This window comes from Muscardinus avellanarius, assembly GCF_963383645.1.
Source record: "Muscardinus avellanarius genome assembly, chromosome: X".
Lineage (NCBI taxonomy): Eukaryota > Metazoa > Chordata > Mammalia > Rodentia > Gliridae > Muscardinus > Muscardinus avellanarius.
This window is the reverse complement of record NC_137792.1, coordinates 54,225,462-54,247,949: the sequence shown is the minus strand read 5'-3', so window position 1 is coordinate 54,247,949 and position 22,488 is coordinate 54,225,462. Positions and strand designations below refer to the sequence as shown.

The 22,488-nt window shown below is 44.4% G+C and overlaps 1 protein-coding gene across 1 annotated transcript in view; it reads left to right on the top strand.

Moving 5' to 3' along the window:
- Nucleotides 1–243: 243 nt before the first annotated feature.
- Nucleotides 244–22,488, top strand: part of MAMLD1 (mastermind like domain containing 1) — a gene marked incomplete at its 5' end in the record, with an annotated part of 47,046 nt that continues 24,801 nt past the window's right edge. The window contains 2 exons of the mRNA XM_080719475.1: nt 244–339; nt 16,397–18,100. Of these exons, the coding sequence (XP_080575601.1) occupies nt 244–339; nt 16,397–18,100 (1,800 nt within the window). The remainder of the gene's footprint in view (nt 340–16,396; nt 18,101–22,488) is intronic.

The following is a 22,488-nucleotide window of genomic DNA, read 5'->3' as shown; positions in this document are numbered from 1 at the left end:
AGAAACTGCAGTTTTGTCCCCTACCAATGTCCTCACAGAAGTGTCACTCATCCCTGGGGATGGGGCAGTCCATGAGGGTGGTGGGTGTGAGAGAGGCAGGAGAAGGAATGTGTGTGACTCCATACAAACCTCTCTGTGGTTCGTGGGGTCAATGGTCTCACCTTCATATCTGAAAGACAGTGTACTTTTTGTCTCCTAAAGCCCTGTGTCTAGGTCTCTTGGGAAGTGCCTGCAGGTCAAACAATGGATGACTGGAAAAGTCGGAATGTCACCAAGAACATGCTTCCCAATTTCACCATGGTGGGAAATCGCCAGGAGCCTAGAAAAACCCAGGAATCGGTCAGAAAATGGGGCATGGGGGAGGGGGGGTTGAATGCTTCTACTCTTAAATTTGAACATGAGATGTGTTATTCGGCAGAGTCAATGGTGGGGGACAATCCAAAATATGAGGAACTAGAACTCAGTATAGAAAGATCTAGAAAATGAGCTGCCCTGCCCCTTGTGGGTTTGTGGAAGAGCTGACATGGAGTCTAAGGCTCCACCTAGAGTCACAGCAATAGCTGTGCTGCATTCCTTTAGTGAGAAATAAAAGATGAAAGTGAGGAAAGAAGATCCCACTTTTTCTATTCATAGAAACCAGCCAGAATGGCAAACAATAAATGTATTTCACATTAGCTTCCTAATATGACTGAGAACAAGAAACAAGGAAGGAGGATACAGAAAGGGTGTCCCCTTCAGGTCTGTCCCTGGGGTCAATTTCCAAATTTGACAAATTCCTCATTTGACAAATTTCTGCTTTCCTCCCTCAGAATCCAGACATCATATAAGTGTATAAAATTCCACATTAGAGAGATTCTAGTGGCAGTTCTAGGAACCAATGGTCGGTTGGCTTTGACTGTTGTCAAGTAAAGTCTGCAACATCACCAGTCTACCAAGATTAGCTCGGTTAGCAGGAGTTGGAGCACACACAATAGCTGTTATCTCAGGGTCCTGGGCCCGCAGAGGAGTGGCTTGCTTAATCTCTGAAATTAATAGAGCAGAGAGGAAATGGCTCTTATAGAGTCGTGGGTCTGCTTCCTTCCTATTCAAAGAACTGGGAGCCCTGGGCTCTGATGTAATGGCATTTCAGAGGGCCTGTCTTCTCCCATTCCCAGGGCAATCTCTTTTATATTTATTTTAGAATTCTCATGTGTGCCCAGGTGTTGGGGGAGGCAAACAAATTATGCTTCTCTTTTTTTCTCTCATTGTCAACAATTAATTGAGTGTGCTGTGAGCATATAGATATTTCTAAAGCTTTGTTTACTGGAGCCCCAGCTCTCACAGAAATAGTAATAAGATGGAATGGCAGACATGGAGTGATTACATGACCAGTGACCTGGCCTTTGATCTGTCAATCTCTAGTGAGGCATCTCCTAGAAGGGGATGGATCTCTAAACTCCATCCTAACTGCCCTTTTCATTTTGTGCTTTTATTGTCAAGATTTTAGTTAGTCAAGGAAATCCCCTGGTAATGTCTTGGAGTCAATAATCAGCTTTGGCATGACTTTATTGATGCATGTATTTCGAGGAGCATTGTCTTTAAAATAGGTCCTCAGAGAATCTATCCCTTACCTCACCCTGGAAAATCTATTACTGCTCACACCATGTCCAGGCTTGGGTGCTCTTGGCAGATGACTTTTAGAGCTCTTTGCAACCCTTGCCAAAAATTTACCTTTATTGCTTTAGAGTCTAACATTGGACTTAATCATAATCAGCCCTTCTTCCTCCTTTTCCATGGCAAACCTTCTTCTCTCTCTGTCCTTGGCTCTGAATGACCTAACTGTTTTCATAGCACCAAGCTGTTTTTAGAAGTCCAAAGATATGCCCCAGTTAAGGAGATCCAAAAAATATGCCTCAGGCTCAGAAAGTAGATCCCTCAGATGAGTCTTCTTCACAGTAGAAACCACACCTGTCTTCTTAGAAGACACATATGGCCTCCGAAAAAAATGACATTGAGAAAGTCCACGCCTTTGGCTAGGATGGATAGATACTGCTGCTACCGCCAGTGAGTAGCCAGGCTAGTCTTTGGTGTGGCATGAGAGCAGCTGAAGTTTAGTGCCTAGTCAATTCCTGGGGCCTCAGGAAAGTGCCTGTGCTAAGTGGAACTCTTCTTAATGATCTGAGTATCTCAGTAGCCATGTGCTTATGGACTGAGGGGAAAAGATTGACAGATTTAAAGCAGAGTGGCCTTGGGAGTTCACTAAGAAACCTGCTGTCCAAACAAGTCACTACAGAGCCTAGAATGCTAGCGGCAGAGGAAGATCCTTTATGGGATCTGGGCTTACATCCGAAGGGTGTGGCATTAGTGCGATCTCAGGTGTTCCCATCGTTTGCTCTTCTCATGCTCAGTAACACCCAGCATTGACACTCTATATCCTGGAAGCCATGTGCATCTAGAAGTGCATTGCTTACACCATTCTCCCACATCTGGGAAGCATTGTTAACACAGAGATCTGCTTTAGGAACTCAGCTCAAGCGGTCCTCTTGTTCTGAAAAGCAAACAAACCAAAACCCATGTCTCAAATCAAAGTCTTGAAATAAAATTCTATCAGTCCCAAAAGAAAGTTCTTTTTAAACAGCCCTGGGATTTATATGTAAATAATTGAGAGCCCTCCTTAAAGGAAAATGTGCATCTGATCTATTAGCTATTCTCGCCTAAGACCAGGATTCTAGGCATTAGGGTTCTAGTCTTCCATCTGCTCCTAAATAGCTAGGGGTTTTTGTCCATCCTCTGCTCTTTATGAGAATGAAGTTCAAACAAACCAAGGGCAGGAATAACCACCATTTTCTGAGCATTAACTAGGTGCTACACACTTTGCTAAGCATTTGGGAGACACTGTCTACTGTGATACTCATGATAATCCTGAGACGAAAAGACTCTCAGTCTCTTCAGGAATCTGAGGCTCAGAGAAGTTAATATCTTGACCAAAGTGATGGACCTAAAAGTGGCAGACCTCAGACCCACTATCCTCCTCATCATGCTGAAAACCACAAGGTGTTATATGGATGCATGTATCATGAAAAATCTCAGCAATGTAAATATCTCTTCCACATTATTTTTTATTTGTTAAGAAGCATGATTGTTTAGTGACTGTTGATATGGGAGAAAAGAGGAGCTTTGCCTTTGGGGCATCTATTCAAGGTGAGTGAGACATTCAGCCTGTGCAATTAGTGGGTGGAGTCTTAACAGAAAGCAGAACCATAGGTCCTTCCCTTTGAATACCTTATCTTGTCTCCTCCTCATTTCTAAATGAAAGCAAGCCTGAGACACTGAAAGAGGATCCCTCAGTGTAGCACAGTATGTGGAGATTTGAATGGCTGAAAAACTGCTGGCCCTATTCTAACTTTCCCTCTTATGTACACTGATAACCTTAGAAATACACCTGCCTCTAAGATAAATAGGTACCTACTTCTGTAGTATGTGATTGGGTTCAAGATTTGTGGTTTACAAAAAAGTGATGGAACAAATAAGATCTCAGATTTTATCCCAGAGTTGAAACTATCTCTTTGTGAGATTTTGAACAAGTACCCGTCCTCCTAAAGTCAGCGAGCATACGTGTGAGCTCTAAAGGCTGGTCTGTTTGTGACCTCCTGTCACATTTCCAGGGCCCCTTCTACATGTCTAGCCCTGTGCTAGACCTCAGAATCCAGGATTCCACAGTTGTCTAGGAGCAAATTATTCTCAGGCTTCCTTCTCTGGGAACATGAAACTGGGAGGAGAGAGTGGTTTAGTGGCCCTCGCATGCAAGATGCTTTGTGTACAATACCTCTCTTGCTCCTGCCACACAAGGATTGAGACTTGGGGAAGATAGGACCTTACCACTGTAACACAGATGGGAAGCCATAGATGCAGATCTCATATTTCTCCCAGTTTGGTGCTTTACATTCCCTGAGTAGGAACTCAGATATCCATGGGGTATTCTGTAGGCTATGTACAACTCTGGATGATCAAGCTAGAGCAATGGGTGGATAAGACAGAGTCCCAGACTTCCTGAAACTTTCATATCCCAGTGGTAAACAGCTCATAAACAGACAAAGAGTAGAAGCATCTTTACTTCACCTGGTAGCTCCCTGGAACCTTTTGACGAGCATTGTACAATGCCCAGTTTAACAGAAAATGAGACCGCTTCAAAATTCATTGGAAGGTGGAGACAGCCAGCCTGGAGTGGGAGCATGGGAGTGGCTCAGAAGTCTACAGAGAAGGCCCAGGTTCAGGATTGAGGTCTTTGCATATCTCCCTATTCACGCAGGCTGTTGGCATGTGATGGTTTCCTATGTGTATGGGCCTCATTGCCAAAACCCAGGTAGCCCCAGGGACCAGCTCATCAAGGAGGTGGCTGTCTCTGCAACTTATTGTGCTCTTGCATGAGCCTGTGGGCCTCAGCCTGCATGTGGGTGAAGTGTATGCCTAATAACTCTGCTTTCTATTTGTGGCAAGGTCTCAGGGATGATGATGAGCATGGTTGTGGGTGCGTTCTAAAACACACAGGATATGACTGATCCTAGCACTCATTCTAGTGATCAAAGGTTGGCATTGGATCAGAATTTTTCCTAAAAGAAAGGTAATGGGGAGTGTGTCCTTGGAGCTCAGGTAGGAGCACCCCCGAGGATGCCGCAGCCTTGTCAGCAGCCCCACTGTACCGAGGAGAGCTGAATATATGGTGCAGCTCTGAGTATTCTGGGTCAAGGCCCGCAGTGTGTATGTGCCTTGCTATTTTGGGGATCCTCCCCATGGAGCCCGCAGCTGTTCACTCCCTTTGCTCCCTCCTCCTTCTCCTGCAGCAGAGGGCCCTTTCCTGTTCCAGACACCCCACCAGGGTGGGAAGCCAGGCAGAGGCCTTGCCTGCAGACAGGTCTGCAAAGGCTGATCACTGTTCGGCTTGCAGGACACCACTGAGCTTGGCATCTGGGTACTGCCTGGGTAGCCCAGCTCAGCAAATCTATGACCTGCAAATCACAGTCTGCTGGAAAGGGAGGATTCTGGGAAAGAAGCTCCTTTTGGCAGCTGGGTCCCATGGGCATCTGGGATCATGATGCTGCCTATTTCTAAACTTGCAGGAACCCACACTGGCCTTGTCTGCATTCCTATCTAGCCCCTTCCCCCGCTTTCCTTCATATTGGGCCCAAGGCAACAGGTGTCTGGAGGCAGAAATGCCCCAGCAAGGGAAAGAGACATTGTCAGACCCCACTCCCCAGAGCAAGGGTGGCAGGAGAGCCCACCAAGCTGAAGATCTGGTTCCATTCTCTTCTAGGGAATGTGCAAATATGTAAGCATACCCTAGAGGTGTGTGTCTTTGGGAATCCAAATGCTAGGCTGGCCTGTGTAGACTGACACCCCCTGCTTTTACTGAACATCCCCAGCTACTGAACTCTGTGTCTGTTGTATTACAGACAACTATTTGGATCACAAGCTACTCCTAAGGTGCTTTGTTCCAGACTATGGGGGTGGGGAACATGTGCTTCTGAGGTCTGGGCTAAAGATTCTGATTTCTACAGTAGATATAGAATAATGTATCAAAACCCACCCTCCTCCCCTCTGCCTTCTCATCTCTCTCCTTTCTTTTCACACATGGCCATCCCCTAGATTCCAAAGTTAGAAAAGCAGGAATGAGCCATGGCCCAGTGGACCTGACCACTGAGGGAGGGACCAAAGGCCCAGGCATGGCTGCTTTTGTCATTACCTGCTTCTCTTCTGCCACCTTCTCCACCACCCCTTTGACACAAGTTTGCCTTTGTCTGCCTTCCTCCAGTTCCAGAGGATTCAATCACTCCCCCCCCTGTTATGTCCTAACAACTTCATTGGCCTTCTCCTGAGCTCCCCCACCCTTCTTCCCTCACAGCTGTGTCTCAGCACCTGGCGCATAGTAAATGCTCACTAAGCAGGGACTGTGCTGCCTCACCCTAACTGAAAAGTCCCATTGAAATTGTCCAGGAAATCACCTTATTGAACACAAAAAGCCAGAGACACACAAAGGGCATGGGCATACCAGTCTTTGGGCTAGTTAATGAGTTTATCACAGTTTCTGAAAACAGGATTTCTCGAGGCCTTATGCTAGAAATGGAAAGAAAATTGGTACTTTGCAGAATACCACCTTCTCCAGTGGATAATTCTGATACCTGCAGTTGCTAGCTAAGCTGTGTCATGAAGGACAGGTGTTTTAGTGGTGCAGAGATGTGTAGGAAGCAGTCTGGCCCTCATAGAATGTAGTAGGGTGGAAGGTACATAGGCCTCATAAGGTGGCTGACCTCACAGTTGTTCAGAGCACCTGGAGTAGGGACAAAAAGGTTGTAAGGTGAGGACATAGTATTACAGAGACCCCTGAAGGTCAGAGGGCACAGGGAGTGCTTAATCTACTGTACAGAATACAAATTGTCCAACAGAAGTCAAAGGCTTTGGGAGCAAGTCCCAAGGGAGTCCTGGAATACAGGAGGAGATCTCACTGGAACCGATGGAGCACTGACCGACAGTTGCACAATTGTAAGTGTCATTAAGTGAAGCATAGCATGTGGCACAGCTATAGAACTCACACAGTTCACATGGTCACATAACTTGCACTATGATAAAAATGTTTAAGCTTTTCAGCTCCATAAAGGTTGCTCATGCAATCTCTTTGTAAACAATAGGCTGGCATGGTCACCTGCAGTGCAGTGAGGTCCCTTTGGAAATTTTATTTCCCAGGGAGAAGAGGCTCATATTCACAACTTGGACTGGAAGCTGTGTGTAGGGGGTTACATTACCACAAATCCCTGCCCAACACTGTTTAGCACATAGAGTAACAGAGTCTGCCACAGGGACCATATAGCCTGCAGAGCTTCAGATAGTCACTCTCTGGGCCTTTCCAAAAGAAGTTTGCCAAGGCTGGTCCAGGTCCCTGGTAGTGTGAATCATTTTCCCCAATGGCCCTGGCTTCCTCCAGGACATGGCTATGTTCCTCAATGGTCAAATCATGGGGCCACTTGCCTCTCTAAGTGCTGGAATCCCCAACCTCACACTCTGGATCTCATCCTTCCTGAAAGTACTCACCTCTGCAAGTCTTCTGTTTCCTTGTTGCTATTTTGATACTTTTATTGGAGCATTGTAATTATACATCATAGTGAGGTTCAAAGTGATAGACACATACATGCACTTAGCCCTTGGTGTGTTTCCCCTCACATCCCACCCACCTGACTCCCTTCTCCTCCCACCCCATACATGTCACTGAGATTGGTAGTGAAATCTTCATACATAATTTGAACTGTTCTTTTATCAGTCATTTCTCTTCCTTTCCCCTCCTTCTTTCCCAATCCCCTTCCACCATGCTACTGGTCTCTCCTCATTTATCTGAAGTCCCTTTTGCTTCCTACTTTCCTTGTAATTTCCACATATGAGAGAAAACATATGACCCTTGTCTTTCTGAGACTGGCTAATCTCACATAGCATAATATCCTCTGCTTCCACCGTTTTGTTTGCTTTTTGCTTTCAGAGCAAACTATTTATTTGTTTTGTTTTGTTTTAGAATGTTATCAGCACAATATAATTACACATTTCAGGGAGATTATAAGTTTTCGACTTTCTTCCTGTAACATTAATTTCTCCTCCCATTGGCAGCCAAAGAGCTCTTTTATAAACTCAGAGCTGATCTTTCCTCTGCTTCCCCTTTTCCCCTCATGGCTTTATGCTGCAAACAAAATACAATTCAACCCTCTGCAAGGCCTCTGCTAGCAAGTGCATGACTACTTCTCCAGTTCACTGTGTGCCAGGCCCACTGGCAGTGGCCGTCTGCTGGTCCCTGGACCAGGCCAATAGTCTCCCTTCCAGGGCCTTCCCCCTGGCTGCCCTCCTGACTGTGGTGCTCTGCCCCAAAGCTTCTTTGGTCTGCCCCTTCCTGTATTATACTATTACTTGTCTCTTCCTCGGAGCCCCCTCCCAGTTTATCACATTGCCGTTTTTCTCCAAACTTCTGAAGAATACTGTTTGCCTAATTTTATTCCTGTTGTTCACTTATTGTCTGCCTCACTAGAATTAAACCTCCTTCCCTCAGCTTCTCTCCCATCCCCTGCCTGACTCATGCTTATTCCACTGCCACCCTCTCTAGCTGCCTCTGTTCTTCGAATCAGCTTCAGGTGCTAAAGTTATCTAGTGTTGGGGCTGCCTGTGTGACTCTGTAGAGAAAGCCAAACATTTTCTTGCCTCATTTTTCCCCTCAAGTCCAGCCCTTAGGGCATAGAACAATGGACTTGGCCTATATAAAACACCTTCAGGAAGCCAGGCCTGAACACCAACACCCAGCACCTGCTTTCTGAATAGATGGCTTCACACAGCTGAGTAACTCCTTTCCACCACAGCGCTTTTAGCCAAATGATATCGAAGGAACTCAATTTGCCTTACCCTTTCCTGTAGTTAAATCTGACATATATTACTTTATCGGCATCACATTAACAAACACAAATCTGTGATTTTCTCCAATAATTCAGCTTTGATTTTCCAGATAAGGAAAAAAGAATAAGTATGAATGACTCTAAAGAGACAATAGTTTTGAAGTTTCTTCCTCTGGCCAAGTCAGAAGAGCTTCTGACACAGTAGTATAACAAGAAGGAATTATCTTGTAGGAACACCGCCAGCACTGCCACTTTCAGCATCAACACCATGTCTGCTGCTGCCATCACCTCCACTATCACCACTATCAACATCATCACCATTTCTACCACTGGAACCACCACTGCACTTGCCTGTCACATCAGCTACTTCCTCTTTCACCATTATTCCCACCACTACCACCACTACTGTCATCATGATCTCTGCCCCCTGTATCACTTAAACCACCACCTTCATCACTATCACCACCAACACTATCATCCCCACCTCTACAGTTACCACCAGCAGTATCACCATCACCTCTACTACTACCTCATTCTTCTCTCTCTCTCTCTCTCTCTCTCTCTCTCTCTCTCTCTCTCTCTCTCTCTCTCTCTTTGTCATACACACACACAAGACAACCGTTGTATGACACTCCATGATAAACAGTGTCCACATGTAGTAAATTAGATACATGCTTTCAAATTGTCCTTATTTTCATTATATTAGCTACTCTTGTTCCTATGTGCTTTGGGGCTATAGAACTTCAGTATGTGTTTGTGGCAGAAATTGAATTAAGGTTAATTATAAGAAAGGGTGATACTCCCAAATGTAAACTATTAAAATATAAGTTTGTATGAAGGATCTTTCACTTCATGAAAGAATACGCTGAAGATTTCCTTGCAATGGCAAATTCTCATCATGTTTATTGTGATTTGGCTTACAAAACGTAGCCTTGCACGCAGCTGTTCAGGAGCTCAGCCAGTGACTAAAGGCAGATCTGCCTTGAATGGCAAATGCTACTGAGTAAACTGTGTTGACAGCTATTTTAGGACCACCAAGAATGTGTTTGTAATTTCAAGAGTGGAAAGAGAGATAATATTTATTTGGTATCTACACCATGCCAAGTATTATGCTATCTTTACATTCTAAGCTCATGGCATCTTTATAATAAATTTGTAAAGTAGCCTCACTCTACCCATTCCATAGGAAAAAAAAAACAGTCTCATAGAGGGAAAAATGTCACCAAAGGTCACCACTAATAAGGGACGAGGTTTAGACAGACTGAGGATTCAAGATCTACCTCCAGCCCTTTCACCACCCCACACTGCTAAGCTTTACAATTTGAATTTGGTATCAAGAGGTTTATTTGTTCATATTACCCATTTGCCTGCAAAGCCTTTACTCTTCAAGGAGTATCCAGCAGTACACACAGATTCATAACAATACACTCTGGTGCCTGAGGGCACATTATGGGCTTTTCAGGCAAATATTTGAGCAGGAAGATCAACAAATTGCCAGGAGTCAAGCTACCTCGATGTACATAGTAAAAACTGTACTAGGAGCTTCCTTCTCTGAGGTTACTGTCTTCTGGCACCACTGCCCTGCGATGTGGGATTTGGAAAGCCCTGGGGCAAATACAACAGTCCCTATTGGCAATGGAAATGCCATGACTGAGACCAACTTAACAGCAGCTTTTTATCCTTAGTCTAAGCATGCAGAGCAGAAACAATCCACCTTTCCCTAAGTGCCTGAGAATAACCTCTGGGTTCCCCTGGGGAGGGAAGACTTACTGCTTACATCCACCACCATGCAAGTCTGGGCTCTCGGTACTCTGTTACAGAACTGTACTCTGGATATTTGAGTACCAGGCTCAATGATTTTATTGAGTCATCTGGCATCGCTATGATTTTATTGAATCATCTGGCATCACAAAGCCTCAGTTTACTCATATACAAAGCAGGAATTTCAAGCAAAGACCCGACTACATCCTAGAATTGCTGTTAGAATCAAAGATAATAATAAAATACATTGTTCTCTGACAGAGACTGGGATCTTACACCAAGACTTGTATCTGAAGGCTTAAAGTGGTCCAGCATCCTGATAGTCTGTATAAATCCTTTCTGGCTCCTGTTTGAGTACTCGTATAAATGGCATGAACACCATGAATCCTCCACATACCTGAAATGTCTTGCTACCAAAAGCTATCTCCTCTGTGTGCACAAAATTTCAGAGCCCAGGCACTTAACCTGCACAGGCAGGCTCTGCTAGGTACTCATACAGACACATCTCTTGCTGTTTCTGGCCATGTTGTCCCTAGAAATATTTCTACAGGGGTTTCCCACTTGGTTGCATCAATGGAGAATATGTGAAATACAAGATTTCAAATGCAGGGCTAGGCTGGAGGGACCAGGAGGTAAAAGGGTGGATACAACATGAAGCAAATGCAGTTCTGGCTAGAGAGCTCATTTAAGCTAGGATGAGAATACTCCTCTCTAACTCTATGGCAGCAACCTATGGGCTCCCCCAAACCCTACCATAGGATTCTAGTCTTTTGCCAAGCCCTGCCAAGGTTTCAAAATTGATGAGAAAGGACTGGAGAGGGACTTGTGAGAAGCCATGTATAGAATTGGTATGTTGGTTCATGCTTACTGGGGTAACCGTACTACCTTTGGTTTGGCTGCCCTGAGACTATCTACTCTTATTTTCTGACCTTGATCTCAAGGAAAGGAGGTGTCCTGTCCTGAGTCAGCACTAGGAGCCCCTACCTACATCTGGTGATGAGCTTGCAGGCTCTACTAGTTCAGGGCAAGTTGAGCACCACTAAATCCTTTATTTGTAGGTCAAGGTTCTTGCTTCAAACTACCCATTAACATCCCGAGACATCATTGACTCCTCTTCTTGCCAATTAGCATCGAGGTTTCCCTGCCAATCCCAACTACCCTGAGATACTCCAGAACCTCATGACTCACAAATCTGGAAATTCTGAAAATCCTGGAGTTTTTTGTTTGTTTGTTTGTTTGTTTTACAGAAACTTTTTTTACAGAAACTTTAGTTTCAGCTTAGTGGAATATTCTGCTAAAAAAACAAACATGCAAATAACACATATGCATATATATATATATATATATATATATATATATATATATATATAGTCTCCAGGCATAATCTCTCATGTGCACATGCTCAATCACTCATTATCATTCTGGCTGTCTCTCTGCTTCCCTCCATCCCCCTCCAGTAGGCTGGAAATCTAATCTATTTAAGCTGACATCAGGTGTTTGGAAACCCAGAGTAGGGAAGTGCCACATCATTGAATAAAGTTATTTCTAAAGACTGGATGTACTTGTTAAGAGGCCAGAAGAATCAGATAGCCCATTGGGCTGAACTAAACTGGTGGAGAGAGTGAGGAGAAAAGAGAGACTGAATAACTGTAGGCAGTTTTCACCTTCTTAACAACTATGCACAGTGTTTGAGTGTCCAGTGCTCTCTGAAAGGAAGATGAGGCAATCTGGATATCTTTGGCCACCTACCTTCTTACCCAACAGGAACTGTACTTTTTCTGGCCTTTCACTGGTGTCCATGTCCCACTTCTGACAATAGTAAACCAAATTAGCCAGACTCCTTTGGAAAGGGTAAAGAATGCAGGTTATATTTTTTATTGTCATGTCCATTTTATGAACCTGAAGTTTATTCTTATAATATTTACATTTTTCTAAGAAATCTTTGCCACTTTTGCCATTCTGAACAAAAAATGTAGAAAAGGAAGAGTTGCCAATGTCATTGTTAAGACAAAACCAGAAATAATGTTGACTTCAGAGCTGAACTTGGTCCCAATCAGAAGGGTGGCCTTTGTTTTCTCATGACTTAGAGGGTGGGTAAGCCATCACATGCTTCTAAATTCATTTTATCAAATGCTTATAGGCTCATGGTGATCACATTGGTGGTTTTGTGTGCCTTGGTATCAAATGGGACTCTTCAGGCATTTATGTATAGAGAGAAACTAATTCATTTCTAGAAGATCCTATGGAGAATGAGGGAGAAACTTCATTCAATTCATTCTTACTCATTCTCTCTCTCTCTCTCTCTCTCTCTCTCTCTCTCTCTCTCTCTCTCTCTCCCTCTCTCTCTCTCTCTCTCCCCTGCCCCACTATTCTACTATCAAGGACATTCTTGCTGGGAGTTGGAATACCTAAGGTTTAGCATCCTTATTCCCTATGTGACCAAAAGCAATTTACATCCCCTTCTGTTTTCTATAGTCAGAGAGATTTAAGACTTGCTGTCTAAGAATCCACTCAGTCTCTACTTCTTCACTCATTGTCACAGTGAGAGTGGCAGAATCATGTGCCTGAAGGAAGTAAGGGCCAGCTGGTAGCTGACAGTAATAGGCTTCTGTCATTGGGATCACAGAGGCCAGAAAACAGCATTTTTGTGAAGCAGAATGTTTTAGAAAGGCCTGTAAGCTTGAGAGACACTGAGAAGGAAAATCATTTCAGAGCTGTGAGCTGTCTTGATCTGCTGCACTTGATCTAAACAGTGGTTATGGGAAACTATCAAAAACTCCTGGCTTGGGTGAGCAGAACCTCAGCAGCAGCATTCACCAGCCCAGGTGACCCGACAAAGGTACCAGTGTGGTAGTGGGCATGGAGAAAATCTAGCCAGCCTCCCACAGCTGAAATGAGTAAAAAGTCATGAAACTGTGAATGAGGATGCACTGAAGAAAGCCTGCATCCAGGGATGGAATTGTGGATAATAGATTTCAACGCCTCACTAATGCCCAGTAGATGCTAATGCTATGAGAACAAGACTGGGCACTTCCGTGTTGACAGCCTCCTTCCCTTGGCCTTGACAGCAGCCAACACTCTCCCTGTTCATCAGTCACTCCATGCTAACTGTTGAAGGCTCTTAACATTGAATACAAAACTTGGAGCTGCACAGCCTTTAACAATGTGGAATCTCATTTAAGTGCAATGAAAAAAAGAAAGCTCAGAAGAGGCTCATGGCTGCCCCTCTACTGAAAGACCAGCCTAGTTGGGAACTACTATGAGAATACACCTGGGGACAGCAGCTGTCCAGATGCAGACTTAGCATAGCAAATTAGATCTGATGAGCATGAGCTGTCCCCATGGCACCCCAAGGAGACATTTTGATATCTGCTTCATTATGGAGGAGGCAGTTTATTTCTTAATTAGGAATTAAGTGGGGACAGTTTCTGTGGATGCAGATGATGAGTGTCTGGAAAACTGCATGTGCACAGGTTCTGTCTAGGAAAAGTACAGCCTTCTTACCTTTGCCATCAGTCCCTAACATGGCCTTTAGCATCTAGTGGCTACTCTCTGCCTTCTCCATCCCCTACTACCTTGATCCCAGAAAGTTTGTTGTAGCACAACAATTATGTGAAAGCTCCACGGGCCAATTTTAAAGATCTACCAGCAAATTTTAGAGACTCACCAGGTCATAATTTCAGACTGCCAAGCTGGGCGTGGTGGCACACGCTTGTATTCTCTGCTCTTGGGAGGCAGAGACAGGAGGATCGCGCTGGCTCGAAGCCACCCTTGCTGGCTTAAGAGACCCTGTTTCCAAATAAAATATATAAAAAAGGTCTGGGAGCATAGCTCAGAGGTAGAAGGGTTTCCAGGAACCCCAGTACCACCAAAATAATAATTATTATTATTATTATTATTATTATTATTATTATTATTATAATAAATAAAAAATAAAAAAAGAATTTCAGACTGCCAACACTAAGAGCCCTATCTTACCCTGTTTATCTACCATAACACCCCATCTCTCACCTGCCTGGTCCTAAATAGATTTTACCACCGTTAAAAATCTCTTGTAGCCGGGCATGGTGGCGAACGCTTGTAATCCCCACGCTTGGGAGGCAGAGACAGGAGGATCGCACAGGTTCGAAGCCAGCCGTGCGCTGGCTTAGGAGACCCTGTTTCCAAATAAAAATGTAAAAATAGGTCTGGGAGTGTAGCCCGGAGGTAGAAGGGCTTCCAGAAACCCCAGTACCGCAAAAAAAAAAAAAAAAAAATCTCTTGTAGTCCAAGATGTCATGAGCAGTACACTAGGCCCAGAGATACCCAGCTTGGACTCCCCAAAGGAGAACCTTATATGAAACACACACTCAGCCCTAATGGGTCTGTCTTGTACATTTCTATTTTTGACATCTCAGATTTCTTGGGGTACTTTAGGAGAATGTAGAATGGACCAAATATCAGTTTGGGACCCAGTGGCTCCCTGGTGGGCTACTCCATAATTGAGTGCATAGCCAAACTCTTTGTGCACTGAGTCATTTGTGTTCATTTGTCCACTTATTCCTTCAGCTGCCATTTACTGAGCAACTGTTGTGGGTCAAATACTTAGTGAGCTGCACCTGGACAACTTGAAAGCATCATCACTGCTATGCCCAGCCAAACTTGCACGTGGAAAACTGAGCATGAAGTTAGATTAGGCCTCCCCCCAACATTCCTGTCTGACCCAGAGCATTCAGGACTCAGATTAGTTTGGTGACTGAGTTACCCCCTCATGCTGTCCTCATTTTGGTCATGGGAAGGCTTAGGATTATGGATATTTCTAAGTGCTTCTGAAATGTAGCAATATGTCTCCTAGAAAGATTTCCAAAGCTTATAGGTGGGGCTCTTAGGTGAAGAAATTGCTTTATAACAGTTGTATCTGCTCACTTATTTGCATGCAAGTGATTGCCAAATCCCTCTCTTCCTGTCCTTATTTTGATTATCCCCACATGTCCTTTCTACCCCATTCTCTTTCACCCTCCAGTTCACAGCCATTAACATGACAGCATGGATGCGTATATGAAGCCATTAAAGAGTAAGAAATACTACTACATTACTAATGCTTTTGCTTTGTTCCCAAAGACAATTCTTTTTATACATAGTGGGCAGCTCTCCCAAGGTACAGATCTCTCAGAGGTCTTTTTCCGGTTGTTTGATATCTCCCCAACCTGAGGATGCATCTGCACAGAGGAATTTCTTATTCAAATAACTTTATACTTCAGTGTTTTTTTTCTTTGAATTACAAGTCCTTCTCATTAAAAACAAACAATACAGAAATGTAGAGAATAGAAAGGGAATTGCCAGTTACCCCCAAGAGATGGCAATTCCAAATGGTTGAGTATAGATTCTTCCAACTTATTTATTTTAAGTGTGTGTATGTGTGCATGTAAAAATAAATAAAATTATGACTACAATAACTTTTCTGAAACTTGTACTTTTCTCCAAACAATGTATACTAGACAGCTGCACAAAAGAACACACCCAGACCTCATTCCTGAAAAGGCTCTGATGAGTTTATTTTCTCAATGCGGCCTGATGCATTTTACCAAGACAGAGATACAACCTAAAAGTTTCATGTCCGTTTTATGGTTTTCCTTTTTTTTGTGTGTGGTACTGGGGTTCCTGAGAGCCCTTCTACCTGGGCTACACTCCCAGACCTATTTTTTATGCTTTTTTATTTGGAAACAGGGTCTTTTAAGCCAGCGTGGCTGGCTTCGAACCTGCGCGATCCTCCTGTCTCCACCTCTCAAGCGCGGGGATTACAAGTGTGCACTACCACACCTGGCATGATTTTCCTTTTTTTAAAAATAATTGGAGTATCTACATACAAGTAGAAATTAAAAATATTGAGCTAGTTTCTGTTCATTCTCAAATGCCTGCCTTTGGTGACGTATTTGTTTATAACGTTGGCATAGTTTTATTAAACTCCCCTTTAAGTAGGTAGAGAATACCACTTATGTGACTTTCTGCCCTGTTTAGCAGACAGAAAGTACAATTACTTATTTGAAATTTAACTAGACTGTTTAAATCAAACATAGCAACAATAAAACATGTATCATAGCTCCAAAATAGGCTATATTTTATAGTTCAACAACTATATGTCTTTAAATTAAGAGGTCTGTTTTATTTTATCTGTTTTATCTTGCAGGTTTCCTAGTAGCTTTAATCTGCCAAGCTTTTATAAAAATCTCTCTCTCTCTCTCTCTCTCTCTCTGCCACAGGGAACCACTAAAAGGAGGCAGGAAGGAGACCACTTCCAATTCCCAGGCATGGCTGATGGAGGTTACCCTAATAAAATTAAGAGGCTTTGCCTTGAAGATGTCACCCTTTCTATGGGCCCAGGTGCCCATCCCAGTACCCTTTGTGCAGAGCTGCAGGTTCCTTCATTAGAAATGAATTCTAGTTCTGCATCTGTGGGAGCAGCTGGCCAGTCATTATTGCTTGAGAATAATCCCATGAATGGAAATGTTACAAGTTTACCATTTGGGGTGCCATTAACTGCAGAAATGGCACCGAAAGGGCCCACAGCTCCCTATGATGAGAAAGTCAACAGTACACCGACTGTGGACCAAGAACTTCAAGATTTGCTGGAGGAGCTAACCACAATTCAGGAACCTTCTTCAAATGATCTGGACCTTGAGAAGATACTGGGGAACAAGCCAGATGAGTTGATGGCCTTACGTCCTCCCCAGACAGCTCTGGGCCCACCTCACAAGCTACCCACACATATGCCTCACTTGGAGAACCTAGGTTCTGACAAGGAGTTTGCTTCTAGCTGCAGCCAGGTCACTGGTGTGTCCCTTCCAAGCCTACCCTCTTCCACAGGGATCAGGTATTCGGTTCCCTCTGCCAGTAATCAGATGGTCTCACCCAGTTCTTCAACAGTGCAGGCCAAGAACCAGGTCCAGGCCATGCTACCTTTGCCCCCATTACCGGTGCCTCAGTGGCATCATGCTCACCAGCTGAAAGCATTGGCAGCCAGCAAACAGGGATCTGCCACAAAGCAGCAAGGGTCCAGTCCCACTTGGTCCAGCCTGCCTCCTACGGGCCTCTCCCCACCTTACCGTCCAGTGCCATCACCACACCCGCCACCCCCACCACCTCCTTTCAGCCCTCAGAGCTTCATGGTTTCCTGCATGTCCTCCAACAGCTCATCAGGCAGTGCTCTGCAAGGCTCACCCAATGCCTTACTTTCCAGCATGGCGTCTGGCAGCAGTGCCACCCTAGGGCCCTTGCCCTATGCTCCTGAGAAGCTCCCCAACCCAGCTCTCAGTCAGCCTCCTCAGTTCAACGCACAGAGCTCCATTCTTGCCAACCTGGTGTCCTCCACCATCAAAAGCCCTCAAGGGCACCTAATGTCTGCTCTGCCTTCCAGCAACCCCGGGCCATCCCCACCCTATCGCCCAGAGAAGCTCTCCAGCCCTGGCTTGCCACAGCAATCCTTCACTCCACAGTATTCTCTCGTCCAGAGTCTTGCTCCCACTGCTAGTACACTAAGCCAGCAGCCGCAGCAGCAGCAACAACAAACAAATGCCATCTTTAAGCCCATGACCAACAACTCATGCAAAACCCTCCGCATGATCATGCAGCAGGGTCTGGAGAGTTCCAGCCCCGAAGCCCCTGAGCCATTTACCTTTGGAAACACCAAACCCTTATCCCATTTTGTTTCTGAGCCGGGCCTCCAGAAGATGCCCTCCATACCTGCCCACTCTAGGCAGCCATCGCTGATTCACTACTTGCAGCAGCCGACACCAGCACAGCCCTCTTCTGCCACCGCCTCCTCCACCGCCACTGCCACTTTACAGTTGCAGCAACAGCCTCAGCAGCCTGAGCATTCTCCATTCCTCCTACAGCAGATGATGCAGCAACCCCAGCATTTTCAGCGACCAGTGGCCTCAGATTCCATGCCTGCTCTGCCTAGACAGGTAAGATGGTTTTCACATCTGGTGGTGTTCCTTTGTTGGGAAATAAGAACTGTGATCTCTGCCATTGATCCCTGGCTTTTCAGGCCAAATCTAAGCTCTGGTTCTGAGGATGGGACTTGAGTCTAGAAAAGTCTATGTAAGTCAGCTAATTTGGCATGGTTAAAGCACCATGTTAATGAGGCCAAGGTTATAGGATTAGTGCCTGTTCTTGTCACCTGACTCCTCTGGGAGGAGGTACATTCCCAGGCTGCTTCCAGGGGAGGAAGGAGTCAGGGAGGACAAATGAGCATTGTATAGAAAGGCCATATCTTCTCCTGTACTGAGCCATGTTGAAAAACCAGTGAAGCTTCTTAGGGTGCAAGGAATTTGCACCAACTTTTGGTATAAGGACAAACACTGAGCCTGTTCATTACTATACAGGATATGGAAGTAGGTCCTAAAGGAAAAAAGACAGGCACTTAGAAGGTAGTTGCTCTTCTAGTCTCCATTTTACTAAGAAACTGAGGCTCAGACCGTTGCAATGACTTGCCCAAAGTCACACAAACTTCAGGAGAGGAGGGGCAGAAGTCAAAAGTAATTGCTCCACAGTCTGTGATCTTCTTGAAATTACTTTTGACTTTGGCCCCTTCTCTCCTGCAGTCTTTTAAATCATTAAATGCTACTGAGTCTCCTCGGTGGCACCTGTTCCCACTTTTTGTTGCTCAAATGCTTGCCTATACTAGTGGTCTGCTGTGTAACGAATTCCCCTAAAGCACCCACTTCAAAACACACACCCACCTTAGCTCCTAGTCTGAGTCAGGAAACTTGGCATGGTTTACCTGGATCTTCTGACTCAGCATGTCTCCAAAGACTGTAGTCATGTCAAGGCACAACAGAGAATGATCTCCCCCATACTCACTCATGTGGTTATTGTAGGAAGTAGCTCAGTGTGGCGGGTTAAGCAAGGACACTGGGTGCAGACAGAACCAAGGTTCTGTTTTAGTTGTCCACACTAACAGCCAGCACCATGAACAACGTTCCTTAGCCCATCTGCGCCTCATCTGGAAAAAGGAACCGTCTCTATCACATAGAGTTTGGAGATGAAATTGCTCAGAATAGTATCATTCATGTGTTCAGCCAGGCCCAGTGCAGGTGTATAGCCTTATATCTGACACTTATGTAGCCACTCAGGTTCCAATGAACAACACTTGGGGCTTGAGAAAGGTAATACGGTACAAACACCAAATAGCACTCATTCTTCAAGTGGAATCTAGAGCAATACTTTATTCTATTTTGTGTGCTGCTGGGAATTAAAACCAGGGACATTCTACCTCTGAACTGTACTCCTAGCCCTATTTTTATTTTTATTTTGAAATGGGGTCTCAGATATTGCTGAGGCTGGCCTCGAAACCTGTAATGCTCCAGGTGCGTGCCACTGTACCTGGCTACATTCTCTTATTTTTGCAGAGAAATATGAATATTTAACTAAACTAACTCCAGGTCAAATTTTTCTTCAAAATAAACTTCGGTAGTAGGGTGTGGTGGTACACACTTGTAATTCTAGTACTTGGGAGGCTGAGACAGGATGATCCAGGTCCATGGCCAGTCTCAGCTACTTAGTGAGGGACTCCACAACTTAGTGAGACCCTTTTTCAAAAATAAAGAATAAAAAATGGGTGTGAGGTATAGCTCAGAGGTAGAATGTCACAGGATTCAATCTCTAGCACCACAAAAATAAATGAATAAATAAGTAAATAAATAAATAAATAAATAAATTTGGTTCCAGATTTACAAAAGTAAAGATAGTTTTTAGAGCTTCTTGGACTTGAAATCATATTGAGAGATGTTTAACTGGAATTATTAAGGGAGGGATCTCTAATTCCCACAACTCTCAGCCCTACTTTGTTAGAGTTGTTTTTTGTTTTGTTTTGTTTTGTTTTTTACTGAGAATTGAACTCAGGGTCATTCTACCTCAAAGCTACACCCCTAGACCTATTTCACTTTTATTTTGACATAGGATATTTCTTACTAAGTTATTCCTATTTCATTTTTATTTTGAAATAGAATCGTTCTTACTAAGTTACTGTTACCCTCAAACCTGCAATCCTTCTGGCTCAGCCTCCCAAATACTGAGATTACAGGCATGCGCTACCACACCAGTCTCGTTTGATTTTAATGACTTCAAATCACCTTACTGTACTGCCCACCATGCACCCCCCAAACCAGATGGTATATCTCAGTTTAAGTGTGGTCAAATAAATTTCTGTTTTCATGATTTGATGCTCCTCAATCTGAAGACTTTAAAAAATAACTTAATGTGTTGCAAAAATCAGACCAACATAGAATAGGACCTACGTGTACTCAAAGAGGAAAACAAGTTCTCAAAGTAAATGGAAGTTGTAGAATGGAGAGTTAGACAGCAGACAGCAGGAACAGCCTCTAGCCAGAGTGTCCTGGGCATGCACATGTGCTTTAGAAGCCCCACTCCAATCTGCGGGGCTGGGAGTGAGGCTTCATGGGGAGGAGGGATGTGGATGGTGGCCAGTTGGAATAAGAACAAAAAATCCTGGAATCTGATCCTTGAGGCAGGCTGCAAAGCACAGGGGGAGGAGGGCAGCTGCAGAGAAATAGACCAAGAGGCACATGATGTTGTTTTGACAAATTTTAAGAGAGGGGGGAATCTAGCCTGCCTTGCAAAAAGCTAGATTAAGCCCCTGCAGGGTCTGCTCTTTCTGTCTCTAATAAGAAGCCTCAAGTCTCCTTAGTTATGCAGTAGTGAGCACCCAGCAATTGGGAAGGCAATGACCTCACCATCTGCCCTCCCCAAGAGGCCAGGCCTGTGATGGGGGTCAGAGCAGCTCCATTCAAGTTGGGCCTTTGGGGAGTGCCCTCATCACCCCCACCTATTGCCTCTCTTTTTCCTGGAATACTGAGTCCTTGGAAGTGCAGTACCACAGCACTAGGACCTGAAAGGGAGATGGCACAAAGCAGGGAATACTGGGACCTTGGCCTTCAGGCCCCTAGGAGGCTCAGGACTGAGCTCAAAGCCAAGTTCTCCCTCCAGGCATAGACAGCTGAGGTCCTAGGAATCCTGTGCAGGCTAAGTGACAAATATGACTGAGGACAACTTTAGGTGGACAGAAGGAAGGGTTGTGAACCCAACCAGAGTTGCCTCCAGGTATCTGGGGTCATCTGCAGTTGATGGACAGTGACAGTAGATAGGTCAGAGAGTGGGTATGCAAGTGGCAGAGGGACTTGCTAGCCTACTCATCACCAAAGACACCAGGAATGCTGATCCTGCTTGGTCATAGGATTTGGGGCTTGGTATTTCTTACCTGCCTTGGTTTCTGGAGCTTTGATCAAAGCAGGACCCAGGTGAATCCGTCTATTCTACCGCTCATCCCCACCAGCAAAAACTCCGAAAATAATCTTTTTGGAAACCCAAGAATGCTTCTGGTCTGGACTTCCAAGGCTGTATTAGCCTGATTAGTAGAGCATAACCTTTAATTACTATGGTCTCAATTATCACTGGAAATTAAATTCTCTATGTTTGAACCATGACCTCCCATTGAAAACAAAAATGTTCAACCCAGGTTGGTGAGACCCAAAGAATCCTTTATTTCAATCAAAGCTGTCAGCTTCATTTTCAACTAGAGTTAGGAGATATGGAAAGAGAACTTTCTACTTTTGGAATCATTCATTTTCATTTTACAGTGACCTTTAACTTGTTTAAATATGTGACCCCTCCCATCAAATCAGATTTGTATCATGTCTTCAAGGAAAAGTCTGTCACTTTGAAGTTGCTAGTTCTTCTATTCACTTCCTTACTTTACCTCATTTTTAGGTGCAGAAAGGTTAGAGTTGCTGGTCATCTTTACAGAGTTTCCCTTTTTTTAATATTGAGGATTGAACCTTGGGGTATTCTAAATCCAAGCTATAACCCCAGCCCTTTATTATTTTTTTGATTTTGAAACAGTCTTACTAAGTAGCTGAGGGCCTCACTAAATTGCTAAGGCTGTCCTCTAATCTATAATCCTCCTGTCTCAGCCTCACAGAAAATGAAATTATAGGCATGTGCCCCTGCACCCAGTTCAGAAGTTTCTTTATGTAAAGTATTTTGCTAAGTCTGGTGAGGAGAAGCACAGTTTCACTTCAAAGATTAGTCCTGGTGAAAGGCAAGAGGGAGGCCTCTGGGTAAAGCTCTGGGATGCCCACCAGTCAACTAACAACTAAGGAAGGGCCTCAATTCTTTAGATGAAGGATCAGGGGCCAGTGAGGCAGGTTTCACGGAGCCAAGGGTGGTCAGAGCTCAGGGCTTTCACTGCATGCCTTCTCTACTAGACATGGGTATGTTTTCCTGAGTGAGCATTCTTATTTTATGCCCAAGCCTAGTTTCTTTTCTTTCTGTC